Source organism: Ranitomeya variabilis, chromosome 4 (assembly GCF_051348905.1).
Source record: "Ranitomeya variabilis isolate aRanVar5 chromosome 4, aRanVar5.hap1, whole genome shotgun sequence".
NCBI lineage: Eukaryota > Metazoa > Chordata > Amphibia > Anura > Dendrobatidae > Ranitomeya > Ranitomeya variabilis.
Window position 1 is genome coordinate 748,340,409 of NC_135235.1, and position 25,481 is coordinate 748,365,889.

The 25,481-nt window shown below is 42.7% G+C and overlaps 2 protein-coding genes across 3 annotated transcripts; both read left to right on the forward strand.

Moving 5' to 3' along the window:
* The first annotated feature begins 36 nt into the window (after positions 1–36).
* Positions 37–15,292, forward strand: LOC143766732 (E3 ubiquitin/ISG15 ligase TRIM25-like). 2 transcript variants are annotated; one of them, XM_077254617.1, is made up of 2 exons: positions 37–217; positions 11,621–15,292. In XM_077254617.1, exon 2 carries the CDS (start codon positions 11,623–11,625, stop codon positions 13,165–13,167), a length of 1,545 nt encoding a protein of 514 aa, XP_077110732.1. In that variant the 5' UTR covers positions 37–217; positions 11,621–11,622; the 3' UTR covers positions 13,168–15,292. The 2 variants fall into 2 exon arrangements, with proteins under 2 accessions (XP_077110732.1, XP_077110731.1); XM_077254616.1 differs by lacking the exon at positions 37–217 and adding an exon at positions 7,111–7,283.
* A 5,664-nt stretch (positions 15,293–20,956) lies between these two features.
* On the forward strand, positions 20,957–24,528 carry LOC143766733 (E3 ubiquitin/ISG15 ligase TRIM25-like). Its single transcript, XM_077254618.1, has one exon. It carries the CDS (start codon positions 21,272–21,274, stop codon positions 22,910–22,912), a length of 1,641 nt encoding a protein of 546 aa, XP_077110733.1. The 5' UTR covers positions 20,957–21,271; the 3' UTR covers positions 22,913–24,528.
* The last annotated feature ends 953 nt before the right edge of the window (positions 24,529–25,481 follow it).

The window sequence follows — 25,481 nt, forward strand, 5'->3', positions numbered from 1 at the left end:
GCTCACAAGCTCTGCCGGTTATTTCTCGCATGGCTGCTCTCCAGAGTCACCCATGACTTGCCACTAATTATGAAGGCTTTAAAATCTGTAGGTGAAAGATAATATTTACCCCAGAAATCAGAGGCCGGCGATTTGGTTTTCTCTCAGAACGTGTGTACAAATGGGTCTTCCATTGTTTTCAATGGGGAATGGCTCCGATAGTCTATATATATATTTAGTAAGTATATATTTTCTATATATTTATAAATATATTTTATTTTATAATTTTATATATAGATACATTTCTAAATATAAAATATATATTGATTTATACATATATAAAAATAAATATATTGTATATATAATGTTATATACATATATAATTTATATATATATATAAATATATTTTCTATATATACATTTATTTTTAATAATTATGTTTATAATATAAAATATATATATACATATATATATATATAAATTACATATACTGTATATAAAATTTACTTCAATTTTTTTTTCTTCATTTTTTGTCTTCTCTCCCCACCCGTACTTTATTTTGTGATTAATTGATCACTTAGGCCGGGGTCACACATGCGAGTTTTACGGACGTAAGAGCGCAGAAACTACGTCCGTAAAACTCGCATTACATACGGCACAATTATTCTCAATGGGGCTGCTCCTATCAGCCGTATATTACGGTTCAGTATTATACGGCTTTCTACGGCCGTACAAAATCGCAGCATGCTGCGTTTGTCAGCGTATTGCGCAAAAAAAATCGCCAATGAAAGTCTATGGGGGCGAGAAAAATACGGATTCCACACGGACCAGCAGTGTGACTTGCGAGAAATACGCAGCGGTGTTAGTGAAAAGTCGGTAATTCAATTGCCGGCTTTTCATTTCTCCTGCACAAACCCGACAGGATATGAGACATGATTACATACAGTAAACCATCTCATATCCCCTTTTTTTGCATATTCCACACTACTAATGTTAGTAGTGTGTATGTGCAAAATTTCAGCGCTGTAGCTGCTGAAATAAAGGGTTAAATGGCGGAAAAAATTGGCGTGGGCTCCCGCGCAATTTTCTCCGCCAGAGTGGTAAAGCCAGTGACTGAGGGCAGATATTAATAGCCAGGAGAGGGTCCATGGTTATTGGCCCCCCCCCCCCCCCCCCGTGGCTACAAACATCTGCCCTCAGCCACCCCAGAAAAGGCACATCTGGAAGATGCGCCTATTCTGGCACTTGGCCACTCTCTTCCCACTCCCGTGTAGCGGTGGGATATGGGGTAATGAAGGGTTAATGCCACCTTGCTATTGTAAGGTGACATTAAGCCAGATTAATAATGGAGAGGCGTCAATTATGTCACCTATCCATTATTAATCCAATTTTATGAAAGGGTTAAAAAACACACACACACATGATTTAAAAGTATTTTAATGAAATAAACACAGCGGTTGTTGTAATAATTTATTGCTCTCTCAATCCATTTCCAGGCCCTCGCTTGGCAAAATAATAAACGCACAAGATACATACCTTCTGATGTCAGATCACTTCCCACGAGGTAATCCATCTGAAGGGGTTAATAATTTTACAGGCACGAGCCCTGCTAATGCACTCGCTCGTGCCTGTAATTCCCCGGCGAATGAATGAAATGTAGGTCATTGACCTACATTTCCTTCAGTCGCGGTGATGCGCCCCCTGGTGGATGTCCTCATATGACCTGGAGCGTGGGAAAAAGTTCCCAGGCTGCAGTTCATGAGAACATCCAGCAGGGGCGCATCACCGCGACTGAATGTAAGTACAGATCCAGCTTTCCTTTCAGCACCCGGGGATTACAGGCACGAGCGAGTGGTTTATCGCAGCTCGTGCCTGTAATATTAGTTAACCCCTTCAGATGGATTACTTCGTTGGACGTGATCTGACATCAGAAGGTATGTATCTTGTGCGTTTATTGTTTTGCCAAGCGAGGGTCTGCAAATGGATTGAGAGAACAATAAATTATTACAACAACCGCTGTGTTTATTTCATTAAAATACTTTTAAATCATGTGTGTGTGTGTGTGTTTTTTAACCCTTTCAAACAATTGGATTAATAATGGATAGGTGACATAATTGACGCCTCTCCATTACTAATCTGGCTTAATGTCACCTTACAATAGCAAGGTGGCATTAACCCTTCATTACCCCATATCCCACCGCTACAGGGAGTGGGAAGAGAGAGGCCAAGTGCCAGAATAGGCGCATCTTCCAGATGTGCCTTTTCTGGGGTGGCTGGGGGCAGATGTTTTTAGCCACAGGGGGGCCAATAACCATGGACCCTCTCCTGGCTATTAATATCTGCCCTCAGTCGCTGGCTTTACCAGTCTGGCGGAGAAAATTGCGCGGGAGCCCACGCCAATTTTTTCCGCCATTTAACCCTTTATTTTAGCAGCTACAGCGCCCACATTTTGCACATACACACTACTAACATTAGTAGTGTGGAATATGCAAAAAAAATGGGGATATGAGATGGTTTACTGTATGTAAACCATGTCTCATATCCTGTCGGGTTTGGGAAGGAGAAATGCAAAGCCGGCAATTGAATTACCGGCTGTTCACAGAGATCGCGCTGAATGAAATCTAAATACAGAATATATATATATATATATATATATATATGTATATGTCTCAATGACATATATATATATATATATATATATATATATATATATATATATATATATATATATACTGTATATATGTTTTCCCGAACATTTGAGCACATAAATCCATTAGATGTCGGTTTTGCAAGCCTGCGCGAAAATCTCGCAGTACGGATGCCATACGGATTACATACGGAGGATGCCATGCGCAAAATACGCTGACACACCCTGCCTACGGATCACTATTTTGGGAACATTTCTCCGTATTACGGACGTAGTACGGACGTATAATACGTGGCGTATTGTCTTACGTCAAGTGTGACTCCAGCCTCATACTATCAGATAAGTACCAAGATGGTGGAAACGGGGGTCTTCGGCAGGCCCCTATAACCCATCTCTTCCTTATGATCGCATGTGTATCGGCGATCACGCTAACAAACGTGGCAATCCCTGTGTTGCGTCTGTCAAACGGCCACGAGACTTGTCTCGCGGGGATTCGAGCATATTTGTCGAGCACGCCGAAGACACTCAGCACCCGAGCCGTCTCGGAGAACACTATATCCCAGCACGCTCGCTCATCACTACTGATCCATACAAGTCTATGACTACGACATGCAGTTAAGTCGTAAAAGGGTTAAGTAATTGGAGCTTCTTTATATCTTGTTAATTTCGAGATTTATTTTTTATTTGTAACACATTGTACTTTATGTTATTGATAAATATATGTTTAGAAAAAAATGTCAATTTTCAAACGTTAAATGTTCACAGAATTATGTTGTGTTCACACATTGCGTTTTTTTTTCAGAACGCTGCACATAAAAATGCATCAAAAATGTGTATTTTATGCAGCGTTTTTGCTGCCAGCTCTCAGGTTTTTGTTACGGAAAAATCCACTGCAAATACTGAATGTGTGCACATGCCTTTATTCTAGAGAGTCATACTGCACAAACAAACATTTCCCAAATGTCATCATTTAATGCTGCCCCCTACCTCAAATTATTTGGTAATCCTTCAGGTGCTTAATGAAAATGAATGCAAAGAAGAATGAAAAATTACATTATTTTTTTCCACTAAAACATCGATTTAGCTAATTTGTCATTTTCATAAGGGGTAAAAGGAAAAAATGGATTCCACAATTTGTTAAGCAGTTTTTCCCACATGCAGTCATTCCTGTAGCTACTGTTTGGGCGGAAAAGAACGAGCGCTATTTGACTTTCGAAACACAATTTTGGCTGGACTAGATGGCAGATGACGTCGCTTTTGTAGCAACCCTGAGGTATGTGGGTATTAGGGACACCCCACAAGTGACCCCATTTTGAAACCTATGCTCTTCAAGAAATTCATCTAGGGGTGTAATGACAATTCTGAACCAGGCTCGAACTGGCCCAGCGGGATACTGGTGCATTTACCAGTGGGCCCCATGTCCTTGGCAGGCTTCCGAGCAAGACATAGAGGGGACCCGCTTGTTTCATCTGAATGTATGCCCTAAACCTGCGTATGCGGCATGATGCTGGGGTAGCAGCCAGGCCAATGGACAGGGGGTGCCAGCCAGGTCAAGGGACAGGGGGATCAGCCCGGTCAAGAGATGGGGGGTCAGCCGGTTCAAAGAATGGGGTCCAGCCAGGTCAAGGGACAGCGGTGCCAACCAGCCAAGACACAGGGGGCAGCTAGGCGAAAGGACAGGGGGCCAGCCAGGTCAAGGGACAGGGGGGCCAGCCAGGCCAAGAGATGGGGGGCAGCTAAGCCAAGAGACGGGGCAGTCAGGCAAGAGACGGGCACCAGTCCGGTCAAGGAACAGGGGAGCCAGCCAGGCCAAGGGAAGGGGGGGTAGCCAGGCCAAGAGACGGGGGCCCAGTCAGGCCAAGGGATGGTGAGCCAGCAAGGTCAAGAGATAGGGAGAGCCGCAGGCCAAGAGACAAAGGGGGCAGCCAGGCCAAGAGACAGGGAGGGCAGCCAGGCCAAGGGGCAGGGAGAGCAGCCAGGCCAAGGGACAGGGGCAACGGCCAGGTCAGGTGGCGAGGAAAACCAGACCAAAGTACAGGGGGGGCAGCCAGGCCAATGTAAATGGGGGACCAGTCAGGTCAAGGGAATTGGGGGCCATCCAAGCCAAAGGACATGAGGGCCTAGCCAGGCAAAGGGATATGGAGGGCCACCAGGCCAAGGGACATTGGAGGGCAGCCAGGCCAAGGGACATGGGGGAAAGCCAGGTCAAGGGAGACAGGATGAGGCACAATTTTAAGCATAGAGGGCCAGGATGAGGGACTTATTTACTGTATGGGGGTCAGAATGAGGAACATACATTATGAATTTATTGTAGCAAATTGTTACTGCTCTAATATAATTAACTTTTTAGGAGACTGTAAAAGTGGGGAATGTGCTCTAGAAGATATCAGCTATAAATGACTGTGTTATATTCTGCATAGACGAGCCCCAGCAGGAAGAAATTATGGTGGTCTATGCTAGATGAAGAAGACAAGCAAAGATCAAGGAGTTGACCTATAGACGTCACTGGTGATCCCTGTATTACCTTTACACTGACACTATATACAGAGCTCTAGTGTATAATGTCACTGGTGATCACTGTATTACCTGTACACTAACATTATATATAGTGCTCCTGTTTATAATGTCACTGGTGATCACTGTATTACCTGTACACTGACACTATATTCAGGGCTCCTGTGTATAATGTCACTGGTGATCACACTATTACCAGTACACTATACTCCATATACAGAGCTCCTGTGTATAATGTTACTGGCGATCACTGTATTACCTGTACACTGACACTACATACAGAGCTCCTGTGTATAATGTCACTGGTGATCACTGTATTTTCTGTACACTGACACTATATACAGAGCTCCTGTGTATAATGTCACTGGTGATCCCTGTATTACCTGTGAACTGACACTACATACAGAACTCCTTTGTATAATGTCACCGGTGATCACTGTATTACCTGTAAACTATACAATATATAAAGAGCTCCTGTGTATAATGTCACTGGTGGTTAAACAATGTTAGCATTGTGGTTATTATTCATGATCAATATTGTAGTATTCGGCCACTAGGTGGTGGTAATATGTGTGGCTATATTTCTTCATTGCATGTAGTATTATTGGTCACTATGTCATGGTAATATATGGTCTGGTCATGGTGTGGCACAATTTGTTCTGTATGTGCTATTACTTGGTCACTATGTGGTAGAATGTGTAGCCCAGTGTTGTTGTGGTGGTATTTCTCCTTTTTATGTAGAATTTATTTGGTCACTATGTGGTGGTAATATATGGTCTGGTCACGGTCTGGCAGTATTTGTCCCGTGTATGTGGTATTATTATAATATGTTTTAACCAAAGAAGCCCTTTAATGCAGACTACCATAATTGTACATCCCAGTTATGGTGACGCACCTTGATGTGCAGGAGCCTCCTAACAGGTATTTGTAAATAGCTGTAGGGTGGGCCCCTAGGGTCAATTCCTCCTGTGTGCCCCAGACACCCCGAACTGACCCTGTTTTGAACAAACAAATGCATCACATAGTTTTATAACACTGTGCTGTGAAATTTAAACAAAAAAAAAACTATTTTTACCACTAAAATGATAAACTAGCTATACGTTTTTCACTTTCATCAGGGGTAATAGGAGAAGACGGACCCCTCGATTTGTTATGAAATTCTTTCCGAATGCAGTGATACCCCGTGTGTTGTTAGAATCTCCTTTTTTAGAACACGGCTGGTCTCGGAAGGGATGGAGCGCCATTTGACGTTTTGATATGAAAATTTTGCTGGGACGGTTTGCAAAACAGCTCAGGTATCAAGACAGCAGAAAACCCCCAAAGTGACCCCACTTTTTTTTAAACAAGCCAGAAGAATTGACACCTTTTAAATGTGGAGCTGGAGAAGGATATTATCCATACCATGGACGGCAAGAAGAAGAAATCAAGCCAGACATGTCACTGGAAGGAAGAATCATCAAGGTACGACTGGTGGATACATCATACGGAGAGAGCGATCACTGGAGGACATCATGCCAGGAAGACTAGAAGGAACAATGTGATGAAGACCAACAACCTGATGGCTTTATACTATCAAGATAATGGCAGAGAAGACCCTGGTGGACCTATCTAGGCTGCACAAGATCCATCTTCCTACAGAGCGTTCTAAGAGATTCAGACAAAACCCCCCATCGAAACCATTTAGTAAGTAAGCAACATAGTGAATCAGAAGAACTATACTACATTTGTAAGGAGGTATTGCTATTATAATTATTATTACAGCTACTACCTCTTGGGATAAGATCTTGGAGATGTGACTACTCCTTTAACTCTCATTGCCACCCTTGTGATTACAATTGCTATAACACATTCCATGCTCCATCTCCGCAGCTAATATACAGAACCAGCGGCCGACCTCCCTGTTTGTGCACATCACACATGGGAGGAGATTCTTCTCTTTTTACTGTAGCTCCCCCTTCAGAAAAAAAAGCAAAAATGTGACCTAAGGAGCTGTCGGGTGACTTCCTACTGCCCTGTTTCTGCTTCCTGGCAGATCCTTACTGACTTCTGGTCTGTACACGAAGCCTGTGGTGACCGAAATCTGGAGAAAAAGGTCAAGATAATCCACATATACAAGTCCTGAGCCTTAACGAAACATACACAGGTACTCAGGGTCGTGGGGGTTCATCGGAATGTGACCCTTTATTGCTCCTTTTATTTACCCTCTGTAGTCCTAACACCTGTGTGACTCTCGTTCTCTTCTGTGAGATCATTTTCTGTCTAGTAGTGATGGGCGAACGTGTTCGGATATGGTGTTCTCCGAGAATGCTCGTGTGCTAACCGAGTGTCTTCGGCATGCTCGAATACTATGTTTGAGTCCTTGCGGTTGCATGTCCCACAGCTGGTCAACAATCAGAAGACATGCAGGGATTGCCTATATCGTCGCTACCGACGTCCGTTCTCGATATTTGGCCTCTATCCAGAGTGAAAATACTCTTTTTTTTTGTTGATCGCCATAAAAATGTGCAGAAAAGAACAAGTGTCGGTCGACTTCAAACATCATCGATTGTCGCTAACATCCTGCAGAAATTCTTCATCATTGATTATAGAAATGTTACTTGTACAGCGCGACGCAAGGATTCATTTAACAAAAAGCCCTCAAAGCCAAGATTTCCTAAAATATTTCAGTTTTTACTTATACCAAGTATCTGAGAGGCTAATTTTTGTAAAGTGAAAGTACTGTTGTGTTATTTTTAGCAGTTCCTGGTAGCGGAGAAGGTTATATGTAGGGGAAAGGAGATTACGCAGCTTCTAAATTTTTTATATGACAAGTTTAGAAAAACGGAGCCCTTTCTTAATACTTTTATCTATTGCTGCTGAGCATGAGACACAAGATACTTATGCTGTTTCCTTCCCACTTCAAGTCAACTTATTTTTGGTGGGGTTTTTTGTGACAATTTTCATGATACTTTTTCTTTTGGGCACCTACTCCGTTTAAGAAGAGAGCTAGCTTTATGTATTTGCTTAAACTTGGGCCTACACAGCATGTAGCGCGTGCGTGTCCATGGTTCAGTTACAACTGAGGCGGCTTGGCAAATGGCATATTTTTTGTTGGCCATATGGTTTCTGCAAAATTTTGACGCCGTTTGAAAAATTCAAGCTTTTTTCAACTTGCTTCTAATAATGTAGCAGAAACGATCGTTGTCTGACCATCTGCAGCTTGGGCACATGCTACACACTGCAATGGACCCTGACTTTATTTGGCCCCCACTATACCCATCCAGGAGCTTTACATTAAGAGTAGCTTTCATAATAGTATGGCGGATTCACAAAGACCACAATAATCGGGTGCAGACCTCATTGTCTCGAGTCGACCTCACATGAGATCGCGTCAGGAGATCTACTGACGGTCCGACCATCATGATCCATGCTCTGACCCTGAAAGTCGGAAGTCTTAGTAGTGTCGAATACGACATTTACCCTGCTGCTCCCTATGTAGGTGCAGGAAAGCCATAACAACAAGTAACTACAATTTCCAAAATAAACATAAAAATATATAAATATAAAAAAGGTAATGCACCACAAAATTGCTGTTTGTAACTTAATACAATTGTGCATCACGCAGTGACAGTTCTGTGCCGATAGCTGTCACGAAAGCTTCTAAAACAATGCTCACATGGTGTCAGAAGCTTTCACTACAGCTATAATGCATTATACCTGGAATTAAAGTAAAAAAAGTGAAAGTCCAATATAGGAACTAAGTAAAAAGTAAAAAAACTAAATTCAAAATAATAATAATAATAATGATAAAAATTGCACTAATAAATACACATTTTTATGTAAGAAAAAAACAACAAAAAAGTACACGTTTGGTATCACTGCATCCAGAACAACCCAATCTATATAAGTGTAACACTATTTAACACATTCAATGTACACTGTAAAAAAAAAAAAAGTAGCAAACTATGCGTTATCATCATACCGCTAGAAAAAAGTGGGATAAAAATGGTACTGCTGAATATGTCATCTTGTCCCACAAAAAAACGTCGTAAAAAATAAAACCAATTTTTCACCTGCTGTTTATTTTATTCTGTCTGCCAAAGACCGCAGTGAGGTTCTGCTCACATTTATCCTGCGCTCTGCGCTGAGCGCTTGCACGGGGGTTTCTGTGTAAATCTCTGAAATACGTGATTCAGACAGAACCCCTATAATGAGGCAGATGGAGGCACTGTGGACGTCATATGACCTGTGATCTGGCAGTGTCCGTCTTTTTAGGATTGCATAAAAATGCGGTTCAGCAAGTTTTGTGCACTTCTGAAAAGAAGCACAATGCTGAACAGAGGCCAGAGTAACTCTGCTGCCTCATTATAGTGAATGGATCCCTTGTGGGATGAAAATCTGAATCACGTCACTCAGAGATTTAGATGGAAATCCCAATGTAAGTGCTCAGCGTAGAGCGCAGGATAAATGTGATCCCAAATGTTATGTAAAATGTTCCCAGTAAAATCATCAATTCAATCCACAAAAAAGCAAGCCCTCACTCAGGTCCATCATCTGTTAATGGAAATATAGGGGGCTTCCATGTTACTGGCAGCACAAAGGCTCTGGAAAAGCAAAATGGCTCCTCACCCACCAAAAGAAATTCAGCAAATTCTGCTCTATCAAATACAAATGCTGCCTCTCTTCTGAGTCCCACAGTGTACCTAAACCACATGTAGTGTCCACATGTTTGGCAGGGGTATAATTTCCAAAATGAGATCACTTGAGGGGGGATTCTGCTTTTCTAGCACTTAGAGGCTCTGTATTTGGAGTTTGCATACTATTCTAGGAAAATCTACTCTCCAGGAGGCAAATAGCGCTCCGTCCCTTCCGAGTCTCTCCGTATGGTTAATCACTACTATATATCCACACAAGAGGTATTTCTACATTCAGCAGAAATTGGGGGACAAATTTTGGTGCCATTTTTACCCATTCCCCAGTGTGAAAATGTAAAATCTGGTGATACATCATAATTTTTGTGGTAAAAAATTTAATTATTGTTCCTTCACTACCCAATTCTGTGACATACCTGTGGTGTCAATATGATCACTGCACCCCTAGATGAACTCACTGTGAGGTGTACTTTGTAAAATGACATCGCTTATGGGGGGTTACTGCTGTTCTGGCACCTCAGGGGCTCTGCCAATGTGACATGGCACCCTCAACCATTCCAGCAAAATCTGAACTCCAATATGGCTCTTCTTCCTTTCTGAGCTTTGCACTGTGCCTCAAAAGTAGTTTTCACCCACACATGGGATATTGGCAAACTCAGGAGAAATTGCACAACGAATTTTGGGGTTCATTATCTCCTGGTACCCTTGAGAAAATCAAAAAATTAGGGCTAAAAGAAAAAATTCTACAGGAAAAAATGTTCTTAATCCTATGTTATAAACTGTGAAGCACCTGGAGGTTCAAGATGCTCACCACACATCTACATAAGTTCCTTGAGGGGTCTAGTTTGCAAAATGGAGTCACTTGTGGGGAGTTTCCACTGTTTAGGCACATCAGGGGCTCTCAAAATGGGACATGGCATCTGCTCTCGATTTCAGACAATTTTACGTTGAAAAAGTCAAACAGTGTTCCTTCCCTTCCGAGCCTTGCCGTGTGCCCTAACAGTGGTCTTCCTTTACACATAGGGTATCGGTGTACTCAGCAGAAATTTCACAACAATTTATGGGTTTTATTTTCTCCTGCTACCCTTGTGATAATAAAAAAAATTATGTCCTAAGTAAAAATTTTATGAAAAAAGTTAATGTTAATTTTTCCTTCCATGTTCTCGAATGTGGTGTTGAGCACCCTGAGGAGTGTAGTTGTTAGATTACTGTCAATTTTTGGTATTTTCTTTCATATAGACCCCTCAAAGTCACTTTCAAATGGAATGTGGCCCCTAAAAAATTGGTTTTGTAAATTTTGTTGGAAAAACTAGAAATCGCCGGTCAAATTTTAACCCTTATAACTTCCTAACAAAAAAAAATTATGGTTCAAAAATTGTGCTGATGTAAAGTAGACATGTGGGAAATGTTATTTATTAGCAATTTTTTGTGACATACCACTCTTATTTAAGGGCACAAACATTTAAATTTAGAAAATTGTGCAATTTTCAAAATTTTTGCCAAATTTACATTTTTTCTCCCAAATAAATGCAAGTCATATCGAAGAAATTTTACCACTATCATGAAGTACAATATGTCACGAAAAAAAACATTCTCAAAATTAGTGGGATCTGTTGTAGCTTTCCAGAGTTATGACCTCATAAAATGACAGTGGTCAGATTTAAAAATTTAGGCCTGGTCATTAACCTACAAAGTAGCTGGGTCCTTAAGGGGTGAAAGTAACTCTCCAGTAGAAAGTGTGGTAAATAGAAGTCAATAGAAATGGAAAATCCTTAATATTTTAGACCAAGTTGGCTCAAAAGTTAATTTTCTCTTTATATATATATTTCTTGGTATTTTGTTCCCACAGCCATGACCTCTGCCGATCTCCTAGAAGAACTGAACTGCTCCATCTGCCTGGGCATCTATACAGATCCCGTCACTCTGAGATGTGGCCACAACTTCTGCCGGGAGTGCATTGATTGTGTGTTGGATACCCAGGAGCAGTCCGGAGAATACTCCTGCCCTGACTGTCGAGAAGAATTCCAGGAACGTCCAGCTCTGAGAAAAAACACAACGCTGAATAACATAGCTCAATGTTTCTTGTCTACAAAACCTAAAGAGGCACAAGGAACAATATTTTGCACCTACTGTATCAAGTCTTCGGTGGCAGCCATTAAATCCTGCTTGTTATGTGAGGCTTCTCTGTGCAGGAGTCACCTGGAGGTCCACAGCAAGTCACCAGAACACATCCTATCGGAACCCACCACTGACATGCGTAGCAGAAAATGCTCTGTCCACAAGAAGATCCTGGAGTATTACTGCACAAAAGATGGCACCTATATCTGTGTATCCTGCAGATTAGACGGTGCCCACAAAGGACACAAGATTAAGACAATGGTAGAGGTATCGAATGAGAAGAAAGAGAGATCAAGACGGATCTTGAGTGACCTGGCTGTAAAAAATAAAGAGACAGAGAAGGTCATCCATAAACTGCAAGAGCACAAGAGGAAAATACAAGAAAAGGTCAACAGGGAAATTGAAAAAGCATCCACGATATTTAAAGACATCAGAAGACGACTCGAAGACGAGGAGAAGAAGACCTTTAGTGAGATCTACAGGCAGAAAGATCAGGTGTTACTGAAAGTCTCTCAACTTCTCAAGCCGCTTGAGATGGAGAAGGAAAACCTTTCCTACAAGATGGATCACATCACGAAACTGTGTAACATGGCGGATCCATTTCATGTCCTACAAGAAAAGGAACCTGATAAAGATACGTTTGATACCAAACATGACGAGATTGGAGATTTAGACGACCTGGATGTAGAGCTTATCTCTAAGACAATAAGCAGAAGTTTATCCAACTTTGTCGCTGGTGTGAAAACCAAAACTCATACGGAAAAAGCAATGACTGTATCTCTAGATGAAAACACAGCTTGTGAGGACATCAGTATATCAGGCGACTTATCAACTATATCGAAGTCTGAAATAAAACAGTATCACCCCAACAGATTCGAGTACTATCCACAGGTTCTCAGCATCCAGAGCTTTTCTTCAGGACAACACTGTTGGGAAGTAGAAACCAGTGAATCAGGAAACTGGAGGATCGGAGTCAGCTACGCCAACGTGGAAAGAAGAGGAGATCACTCCTATTTCGGAGACAACGCCAAGTCCTGGTGCTTGCGGAGATACAATATTAATCTATATTCAGTTCTGCATGACAGCAAGGAGGTGCAAATAAGGCACAAGGTCTCCTGTCACCGATTGAGAATATGTCTGGACTACGAGGCTGGACATTTGTCTTTTTACGAATTGACTGACCCCGTTACACATATTCACACGTTCACTGCCACCTTCACTGAGCCTTTGCACGCTGCGTTTTGTGTGTGGGATGACTGGGTTAAAATACTGAATTAGAATAGTCACATTGTTAAAACTAACCTGAGATAACATAGGCTTTACAAAAATAGCTTTATACAGCGGGGAAAAGAAGTACTTGATACACCTATGAAGAATGGAGAGGTCTGTACTTTTCACCTGTGAGAGAAAAACAGAACTTAATATTTGGTACAGAAACCTTTATTTGCAATTACAGGGGTCAGACGTTTCCTGTAGTTCTCGACCAGGTTTGCACACACTGCAGCAGGGATTTTGTCCCACTCCTCCATACAGATCTTCTCCAGATCTTTCAGGTTTCGGGGCTGTCAATGGGCAACATTGAGTTTCAGCTCCCTCCAAAGATTTTCTATTGAGTTCAGGTCTGGAGACTGGCTAGGCCACTCCAGGATCTTGAAATGCGTCTTACGGAGCCACTTCTTAGTTGCCCTGGCTGTGTGTATTGGGTCATTGTCATGTTGGAAGACCCAGCCACGACCCATCTTCAATGCTCTTCTGAGGGAAGGAGGTTGTTGGCCTAAATCTCACGATACATGACCCCATCCATCCTCCCTTCAATACGGTGCAGTCGCCCTATCTTTTTTGCAGAAAAGCACCTCCAAAGTATGATATTTCCCCCACCATGCTTAACAGTTGGGAGAGTATTGTTGAGGTTGTACTCATCCTTCTTCTTCCTCCAAACATGGTGAGTAGAGTTGATATCAAAAGTTATATTTTTGTCTCATCTGACCACAGGACCTTCTCCCATGTCTTCTCTGGATCATCCAGATGGTCATTGGAGAACTACAAACGGGCCTGGATATGTGCCGTCGTGAACAGGAGGACCTTGCGTGTCCTGCAGGATTTTAATCCATGATGGCGTAGTGTATTACTATTGGTAATGTTTGAGACTGTGGTCCCAGCTCTCTCCAGGTCAATAACCAAGTCCTCCCATGTAGTTCTGGGCTGATCCCTGACCTTTCTAAGAATCATCCTTACTCCACAAGGCGAGATCTTGCATGGAGCCTCAGACCAAGGAAGATTGACAGTCATCTTGTGTTTCTTTCATTTTCTAATAATTGTGCCAACAGTTGTTGCCTTCTCACCAAGCTGCTTACTTATTGTCCTGTAGCCCATCCCAGCCTTGTGCAGGTCTACAATTTTGTCCCTGGTGTCCTTAGACAGCTCTTTGGTCTTGGTCATGGTGGAGAGGTTGGAATATGATTGAGTGAACAGATGTTTTTTTATACAGGTAACAAGTTCAAATAGGTGCAATTAATACAGGTAATGAGTGCAGAGTAGGAGGCTCCTTACAGAAAAACTAACAGGTCTGTGAGAGACAGAATTCTTGCTGGTTGGTTGGTGATCAAATACTTATTTAATGCAATAAAATGCAAATGAATTATGGAAAAATCATACAAAGTGATTTTATGTTTTTTTTTAGATTCTATCTCTCACAGTTGAAATGTACCTACGATAAAAAGTACAGACCTCTCCATTTTTGTAGGTGGGAAAACTTGCAAAATCGGCAACGTATCAAATACTTATTTTCCCCACTGTATTTGTCTAGGCTATTGAATTCTTATATTCTATGTCATACCCTATTAAGTAATCCACTGTGCATGAGCTGTCAAGATTTATGGAAGGAAAAGTGACGACCGCTTTAAACACATTTGTAACCTTTACATAGTGGCTGTCACTTCCAGACACATTCAATTACTGTCCTGTAAGCTGGAAATAGTCATTATGTAAGTAGTTGCCAATATCATACTATCTTCTGCATCTCAAATACATAGATTTGATTAATCTATTATTTAGTGTATATTGGGTGAAACAGACCCCATTGCGGTGCCCCTACACTCTTTAAAAAAAATTGAGGCCTGGTGGGTGAAAAGGTGACAATGACTTATCTGCGCATGACCTTGTCCAAAGATTATGCCATTTGCCATCCACCTTAAAGGCAATATGAAAGAAACCAGGAAACTTAGAAAAGTTGTTGGAACCAATTACAACAAACTTATAATCAAAAATTGAGATTGCTACCCAAGACTCCAGAAAGGGAAGCCTTGAACGATCCATAGTCTTTCTGTTTGCTATTGTTGCTTTTTGATTTTTTTTTTACATAAAAGACTAACTTTAATCGTTTAAAGCCTTGGCGTGTACTTTAATATAATGGTAACTGATCAGTGGGGAACAAGAAAAGGCAGAAGTACTAAACAGGTTCATTAACTCAGTTTATACCAAAGGAAATAGAGTCATTAGAATAGGTGACTAGTGCTCTTAACACGTCAACTTATATACTCGACTGGATAGAGATATAGTCCATGGTAAGTTGGATAAAGTCAATGTGAACAAAGCCGAAGAAACAGATGAGTTGCACTGTTCCGGTGATGCGAGGCTCATGTGGTGCCCATTTTCCAAAAGAGCTCTGGGTCTTCTCCAGGTAAGTTTAACATTGTAGGAGACCTATTCAAGAGGGTTGTAAGGTACTATATACAGATGTATGTGTATGAGTGTGGACAGAGGGGTAGCTGAGGATACAGTATTTTGGGATTTTTCAATGGCATTTGAATCCAAAAGTGTCGTGGTGAATGATTGCTGCTTTGAATATTCCCCCATTATAAGTGATGACCCCAAGGTTTATTACTAGGGCTGCTATTATTCCACTTATTTATTAATGATATAGAAGACAGGATTAATATCATTGCTTCTACAGCTGCTTCTCACAAAATTAGAATATCATCAAAAAGTTAATTTATTTCTGTTCTTCAATGCAAAAAGTGAAACTCATGTTATATAGAGTCATTACACACAGAGCGATCTATTTCACGTGCTTATTTCTGTTAATGTTGATTATTATGGCTTCCAGCCAATGAAAACCCAAAAGTCATTATCTCAGTAAATTAGAATAATTAACAAAAACACTCCTGTAAAGGCTCCTAAGTGTTTATAAAGATCCCTTAGTCTGTTTCAGTAGCTCCACAATCATGGGGAAGACTCTGACCTGACTGATGTCCAGAAGGCATCACTGACACACTCCAGAAGGAGGGGAAGCCACAAAAGGTCATTGCTAAAGAAGCCGGCTGTTCACAGAGTGCTGGATCCAAGCATAGTAAACCCCTTTGTGACCTTGGACGTGATATTACGTCCGAGGTCAGATCCCCTGCTTTGATGCAGGGCTCCGGCGGTTTTGAACAGCTGACATGTGCAAGCAATAGCGGCGGGTGAAATCGCGATACACCCGCCGCTATTAACTAGTTAAATGCCGCTGTCAAACGCTGACAGCGGCATTTAACCGGCGCATCCGGCCGGAAATGAGCGCATCGCTGACCCCCGTCACGTGATCGGGGGTCAGCGATGCTTCTCCATAGTAACCATAGAGGTCCTTGAGACCTCTATGGTTACTGATCCCGGATAGCTGTGAGCGCCACCTTGTGGTCGGTGCTCATAGCACACCTGCATTTCTGCTGCATAGCAGCGATCTGATGATCGCTGCTATGTAGCAGAGCCGATCGCGCTGTGCCTGCTTCTAGCCTCCCATAGAGGCTATTGAAGCATGGCAAAAGTAAAAAAAAAAAGTTTAAAAAAATGTAAAAAAAAAAAAAAATAAATAAAAGTTTATATCACCCCCCTTTCGCCCCATTCAAAATAAATCAATTAAAAAAAAAATCAAACCTACACATATTTGGAATCGCCGCATTCAGAATCGCCCGATCTATCAATTAAAAAAAAGGATTAACCTGATCGCTAAACGGCGTAGCGGGAAATAAATTTGAAACACCAGAATTACTTTTTTTGGTCGCCACGACATTGCATTAAAATGCAATAACCGGCGATCAAAAGAACGTATCTGCACCGAAATGGTATCATTAAAAACGTCAGCTCGGCACGCAAAAAATAAGCCCTCAACCAACCCCAGATCACGAAAAATGGAGACGCTACGAGTATCGGAAAATGGCGCAATTTTTTTTTTTTTTTTTAGCAAAGTTTGGAATTTTTTTTCACCACTTAGATAAAAGAGAACTGGACTTTTGTCAGTGGTCCAAGGTGTTGTGTTCAGATGAAAGTAAATTTTGCATTTCATTTGGAAATCGAGGTCCCAGAGTCTGGAGGAACATTGTAGAGTAGTGATGAGCGAGTGTACTCATTGCTCGGTTTTCCCGAGCACGCTCGGGTGGTCTCCGAGTATTTGTAACTGCTCGGAGATTTAGTTTTCGTTGCCTCAGCTGCGTGATTTACAGTTGATAGCTTGAATACATATGGGGATTCCCTAGCCAAAAGGGAACCCCCACATGTACTCAGGATGGCTAGCAACCGTAAATCATGCAGCTGCATCAACAAAAGCTAAATCTCCGAGCAGTTACAAAAACTGAAACCACCCGAGCGTGCTCGGGAAAACCGAGCAATGAGTACTCTCGCTCATCACTAGTGGAGAGGCCACAATCCAAGCTGCTGGAGATCTAGTGTGAAGTCTCTACAATCAGTGATGGTTTGGGGAGCCATGTCACCTGCTGGTGGAGGTCCACTGTGTTCTATCAAGACCAAAGTCAGCGCAGCCGTCTACCAGGAAATTTTAGAGCACTTCATGCTTCTCTCTGCCGACAAGCTTTTTGGAGATGGAAATCTCATTTTCCAGCAGGATTTGGCACCTGTCCACACTGCCAAAAGTACCAATACCTGGTGTACAAACAACAGTATCACTGGGCTTGATTGGCAGCAAACTCGCCTGATCTTAACCTCATAGAGAAATCTGTGGGATATTGTCAAGAGGAAGATGAGACACCAAAGCCAACAACGCAGGCGAGCTGAAGGCTTCTATCAAAGCAACCTGGGCTTCCATAAACCCTCAGCAGTGCCACAGGCTGATTGCCTCCATGCCACGCTGCATTGATGCAGGAATTGATGCAAGAGGAGCCCGACCAAGTATTGAGTGCACTTACTGAACATACATTTCAGTAGGACAACATTTCGGATTTTACAATTATTTTTCAAGCTGGTGTTATAAAGTATTCTAATTTACTGAGATAATGACTTTTGGGTTTTCATTGGCTGTAAGCCATAATCATCAACATTAACAGAAATAAACATGTGAAATAGATCACTCTGTGTGTAATGACTCTATATAATAAACTTCTAAAAAATAAAGGGAACACTTAAACAACAGAATATAACTCCAAGTAAATCAAACTTCTGTGAAATCAAACTGTCCACTTAGGAAGCAACACTGACTGACAATCAATTTCACATGCTGTTGTGTAAATGGAAGAGACAGCAAATGGAAATTATTGGCAATTATCAAGACACACTCAATAAAGGAGTGGTTCTGCAGGTGGGGACCACAGACCACATCTCAGTACCAATGCTTTCTGGCTGATGTTTGGTCACTTTTGAATGTTGGTTGTGCTTTCACACTCGTGGTAGCATGAGACGAACTCTACAACCCACACAAGTGGCTCAGGTAGTGCAGTTCATCCAGGATGGCACATCAATGCGAGCTGTGGCAAGAAGGTTTGCTGTGTCTGTCAGCATAGTGTCCAGAGACTGGAGGTGCTACCAGGAGACAGGCCAGTACACCAGGAGACGTGGAGGGGGCCGTAGGAGGGTAACAACCCAGCAGCAGGACTGCTACCTCAGCCTTTGTGCAAGGAGGAACAGGAGGAGCACTGCCAGAGCCCTGCAAAATGACCTCCAGCAGACCACAAATGTGCATATGTCTGCACAATTGGTTAGAAACCAACTGCATGAGGATGGTCTGCGTGCCCGACGTCCACAGATGGGGGTTGTGCTCACAGCCCAAAACCGTGCAGGACGCTTGGCATTTGCCACAGAACACCAGGATTGGCAAATTTGCCAATGGCACCTTGTGCTCTTCACAGATGAAAGCAGGTTTACACTGAGCACATGTGACAGACGTGACAGTCTGGAGATGCAAATAGATGCCCCAGTCTTGTGATGGGCTAGGAGCCCAGATCCAGGCATGCACACTGACAAGCGGTGGACACCACGTCAAGCTCTGGATCGTATCAGCTCCTAGCCCATCACAAGACTGGGGCATCTATTTAACAGAGATTCCAACCTGATCTATTGAGTTCGGCTCACCAAACAATACTCAATTGCTACTAAGTACGTAACTGAAGAAGGTCGAACCGAAACGTTTTTGGTACTACGCAATAAATGTTCAAGTTGCATCCAAGTTGAGTGCCGGGTTTATCTCTAGAGTATTAAGGTGTGGGAACCTACCCGTGCACCCCTATAGCAGTGCTCACGTCTTTTGTTCACAGTCTGGAGATGCAGTGGCAAGCGATCTGCCTGCAACATCCTTCAGCATGACCGGTTTGGCAGTGGGTCAGTAATGGTGTGGGGTGGCATTTCTTTGGAGGGCTGCACAGCCCACCATGTGCTCGCCAGAGGTAGCCTGACTGCCACTAGGTACTGAGATGAGATCCTCAGACCCCTTGTAAGACCATATGCTGGTGCGGTTGGCCCTGGGTTCCTCCTAATGCAGGACAATGCAGACCTCATGTGGCTGGAGTGTGTCAGCAGTTCCTTTAAGATGAAGGCATTGACTATGGACTTGTCCGTCCGTTCCCCAGACTTGAATCTGGGACATCATGTCTCGCTCCATCCACCAATGTCACGTTGCACCACAGACTATCCAGGAGTTGGCAGATGCTTTAGTCCAGGTCTGGGAGGAGATCCCTCAGGAGACCATCTGCTGCCTCATCAGGAGCATGCCCAGGCATTGTAGGGAGGTCATACAGGCATGTGGAGGCCACACACACTACTGAGCATCATTTCCTTGTCTTGAGGCATTTCCACTGAAGTTGGATTAGCCTGTATCTTCATTTTCCACTTTGATTTTGAGCATCATTCCAACTCCAGACCTTCGTGGGGTATTAGTTGTGATTTACCTTGATCATTTTTAGGTTTTATTGTCCCTAACACATTCCACTATGTAATGAATAAAGATTTACAACTGGAATATTTCATTCAGTGATATCTAGGATGTGGGATTTTAGTGTTCCCTTTATTTTTTTGAGCAGTGTATATGTCTCCCTATCCTTTGCTCCTTCCTGGTATACATGTTTCCCCATCGTGGTATATATGAACCCATCATCCTGCTCCCCTTTCTGGTATAGATCCCCCCATCTTTGGCCTCTTCCTGGTCCTAAAAACACACATCCAGCTGAAATAGGCACCATCCTCGGAGGACCCCCATCCAGCACTCTCTGCGACCCCTGCTGGAGTGCATAGGCTTCGTATTGCTGGGTCTCCATAGTGCTGGGACAACAATGCACATGCCATAGATTTGCCACGACAGTTCTAGGGGGAGTAAAACTAGAAGAGTCATTTGTAGAGAAGAATCTGGCTATTCTTGTCTATATAACAGAATGCAATGTCAATCAACGACTTCTCGAAGACTCGCAGGATGGGGACGTATTACTACCACTTTGTAAAGCCTTGGTGCGGTCTCTTCTGGAAAACTGCAGTTCAGTTCTTGTCACGACTTCCTAGAAAGGAGAATGCCCTGAAGCTAGAAAAGAAACAAAGAAAAACCACAAAACTGATAAGGGGCATACAGGAGCTCCAGTGAAGGGAAATCTTAATCCTTCAGCACGAGACATTTTGGACACTTGTAGCTTCATCTTTGTGGGAACAGTTTGTTGAAGGCCTTTTTGTGGTGCCCATTACTGTACCCTGTGCCCTGGTCCTTACATACATGGTTGGAGGAATTTGGTGGAAGAACATGACTGGTCACACAACCCAGACTTCAACCCTATCCAACATCATAGAGATTGTGACCCTTTCCTCAAGGTTTACCCCCACAAATGCTCTTCTGGTTGCTCGGTTTTTTTTTATCTCACCCAGTCTATGCTTTCTCCTCCATTCAGCTCTGGTTCCTTCTGGTTTTGATGAATATGCACAATTTTCTGTAGTTTCCGCAACATTTTTATAATGTTTTTGATGTTAAATAACTTATTGTATTTGCTGTTTTTTGCAGCTTCTAAATAATATTAGGTTGTAACAGAATTCATAGGCTTTTTACACTCTGAAAAAACTCCAAAAATAAGTAGTATCCCTTTAAATGGGTAGATCGTTAACGACGAGTTAGCAGGAAGTTCACTCTTGTTTCCTGTTGTCTACAATGGCGTTTGTAGATCTGAGGGACGAGCTGAACTGCTCCATCTGCCTTTGCATTTATACAGATCCGGTCACCCTGAGCTGCGGACACAACTTCTGCCGGGGGTGCATTGATTGTGTGCTGCTGAGTGCACATGACCAGGATGGAGGATACAGCTGTCCTGACTGCAGGGCGAGGTTCATGGGACTACCTGCCTTGCAGAGGAACGTGGCTCTGTGTGCCATAGCAGAGAGATTCCGGTCTGCTCAGCCAGAACAGAGTGGTGAAGTCTTCTGTACATATTGCATTCATGCTTCCATACCGGCTGTCAAGTCCTGTCTTCATTGTGAAGCTTCTCTGTGCTCGGACCATCTCATAGTCCATAGCAGGTCCTCAGAACACGTCTTATCTGAACCCAGCACTGCACCGAAGACTAGAAAATGTGCCGTTCACAAGAAGATCCTGGAATATTACTGCTCCAAGGACTCTACACTTATCTGTGTGTCCTGCAGACTGGATGGAGAACATGGAGGACACAGTGTGGAATCACTGGATAAAGCCTCTGAGAAGAAGAGGAGACAACTCTTCCAACTTTTGCAAAACTTGGAATCAAAGCGATCAGTGATGGAGAAAAGGTTCCAAAGTCTGGAAAAACGCTTGAGCAGTGTCCACGAGAAAGAAGCGGACATGACAAAGGAAATAACTGTCATGTTCCAAGATATCAGGAGAAACCTTGAAGAACTAGAGAAGAAAGTCCTGATTGAGGTCTCCAGACAGGAAAAGCAAGCGGTGCTGTCAATCTCTGAACTGATCCAACAGATGGAAGTAAAGAAGGAGGAGATATCCAAGGAAATTCATCATATTGAGGCTTTATGTCATACGACCGATCCGATCACTGTGCTACAAGAACAGCTGCCATGTCAGAGAGACCTCGAGAATGGACCAACGATGGTAGTGAAGAGAGATAACCAAAGCCATGAGGTCGTTGGTCTGTGTATGGATCCGATCTCCAATGGAATACTTGCGCTGTCTGACATGGTAAGAAATCTGACGAAGGGCATTTACCTCCAAGATCCTACAGATATCACACTGGACGTAAGCACATCCGGTGACCACCTAACTATATCCGATAACCTCAAAGTGGCCACTTGCTCCGAAAGGAACAACCTCCCCAAAACTCCCGAGAGGTTTGAGTGCAATCAGATCTTGAGCAAAGAGGCTTTTTCGTCAGGGGTACATTACTGGGACGTGGAGGGTAGCGGATCGGGGATGTGGAGAGTCGGAGTGTGTTACCCCAGTATGGGCAGGGCAGGAAGTAAATCAATCATTGGCAGTAATGACCGGTCCTGGGCTTTGGAATATTTTATTAGCGAATATTCGGCAACACACAACGATAAAGAAGTCTGTGTATCTGAAGACCAATCGTGCTGTCGGCTCAGGGTGCATCTGGACTATGACGCCGGACAGTTGTCCTTTTATGAGCTTGGTGACCCCGTTAAACACCTCCACACCTTCTCTGCCATCTTTACCGAGCCCCTCCATGCTGCATTCTGGGTTGGATGGGATGCAGTCAAAACTGATAGTTGGGTGAAAATTGAAGACTGTGAGCTGATGGACACATCCCCTTCTCCCATATGCAATCCATGGGTAGAAGCCCGAAGATGACTCCTGATATATTACCTCCAAAGTAGACAACCCTATCCAAATTTCTTAAAGCTACGGTGTTGTTTAAGTTCCTTCTCACTCCACTAGGGAACAACAGGTATATTCAGAAAACATTCCAAATCAATTATACACCTCTATAATCTGACTCTTAAATATTAAACACTACAAGAAAGATGGTGACCAGATTGGATTACAGAAATAATCCCCCATTAATTAAGCAGATTTCTGGTGTAAAACTGCTTGGTATTTATTACCTAATATTTAGTGTATATGAAACAGACCACATTACGGTACCCCTACAGTCTGGAAAAAAGGTCTGTGACCCCTTAAATATGAAACACTACAGTAGAGATGGTTACCAGATTAAAGTAATCCAATCTGGTAACCATCTCTACTGTAGTGTTTTATATTTAAGGGATCACAGACTTTTTCCCCCACAGTGTAGGGGCACCATAATGGGGTCTGTTTCACCCAATATACACTAAATATTAGGTAATAAATAATTAGCAACAAACCAGAAAACTACTTGATTAATGGGGGATTATTTAAATAATTCAAGCAGTATTCTAGTATGTTGCTATTTGTTACTATTGATGAGCGAGCATACTCGGGTGTTATCCGAGTATCTTTGGTGTGCTCAAATAAGATGTTAAAGTCCCTGAGGCTGCATGTTTTGTGTCTGATAGGCAATCCCCACATGTATTGCGGGAGTCTAACAGCCACCAAACATGCAGTTGCAGGGACTCAAACATATTATCTGAGCACGCCCAAAATACTGGGATGTTATCAAAGTGTGTTTGCTAATCCCTATTTATTACCTATTATTTAGTGTATATTGGGTGAAATAGACCCCATTATGGTGCCCCTACACTCTGAAAAAAAAATCTAGACCTGGTGGCTAAAAAAGGTGTCATAACCTTTTTGTCGTAACCGATAACTGGATTTTATATTGTGGATTTTCATTACATTGACTGGAGACTAGTAGGGAGGGGAAGAAAGGAAAATGTGTGAATAAAAATTAACTTTTTTTACATAATCATTAAAATATAGTATGAATTGTAAAATACACATACATCCAAATGGGATGTATGCAAGATCACAGCTACAAGGATTGTAGTCATAGCTGTGAGCCACTAAATCTCGATAAATGCCAGGATGTGGAGTAATAATAAGTCTAAATAGGGTTCCTGACCAAAGTCCCTTTTAATGGTCAAGTTATTACATACCTATATTTATAGTGTTCTATGGGGGATATGCAACTATATTTGCACATGTCGATAGCGTGACCCCTGTGTAGGTTTATTTAGGACATGGTCAGCCACATTTTTCCGGATGACTGACAGCTAGGTAGACCAATCAACACATAGGTGGTTCTCAGAAATATATTATAAGGATTTGGAACTAAAGATAAGTCAAATATCGTTATTCTCAACACAAAAAAGGTGAATCAAATGTTCTAAAAATGTACTTTGGGTTTTATCAGAATATACATAAATGTAATTTATGACAAAATTAATGAGATAATGAAAGGATATGTTATGATCTAGGATATCGATTAGGGCACATTTTATGAAGTAAATATTATAATATATTGCTCAAAAAAATAAAGGGAACACTTAAAGAACACAATGTAACTCAAAGCCAATCACTTCTGCGAAATCAGCCTGTCCAGTTACGAAGCAACACTGATTGTGAATCAGTTTCTCCTGCTGTTGTGCAAATGGAACAGACAACAGGTAGAAATGATTGGCAATTAGCAAGACAACCCCTATAAGGCCGGCATCACACATATGCGAGGTACGGCCGAGTCTCGCAGGTGAAAACCCAGCTCTGGCGCCGGCACTCCAGAGCGGAGCGTGCAGCTCCATGTACTGCTGTGCGCCTGCACGCCCCGCTCCAGAGTGCCGGCGCCAGAGCTTGGTTTTCACCTGCGAGACTCGGCCGTATCTCGCGTATGTGTGATCCCGGCCTACAGGAGCGGTTCTGCATGGGGTGACCACAGACCATTTCTCTGTTCTCATCCTTCTTGGCTGTTGTTTTGGTCACTTTTGCATTTTGTCATTGCTCTCACCCCTAGAGGTACTGTACAGTAGCATGAGGTGGTGTCTACTACCTACAGACGTTGCTCAGATAGTGCAGCTCATCCAGGATGGCACATCAATGCGAGCTGTGGCAAGAAGGGTAATGTCCAGAGCGTGGAGCAGATACCAGGAGACAGTTCGGTACATCAGATGTGTAGGGTGACGTAGGAGGGCAACAAACCAGCAGCAAGATCGCTAGCTCCTCATTTGTGCAAGGAGCAGCAGTGCCAGAGCCCTGCAATGACCTCCAGCAGGCCACTAACCATGTGTCTGCTCAAACTGTCAGAAACAGCTTCCATGAGGATGGTCTGAATGCCCGATGTCCACAAGTGGGTGTTGTGCTCACAGCCCGACACCGTGCAGGACACTTGGCCTTTGCCACAGAACACCAGGATTGGGAAATTCGCCACTGGCGCCCTTTGCTCTTCACAGATGAAAGCAGGTTCACACTGAGCACATGTGACAGACGTGACAGAGTCTGGAGATGC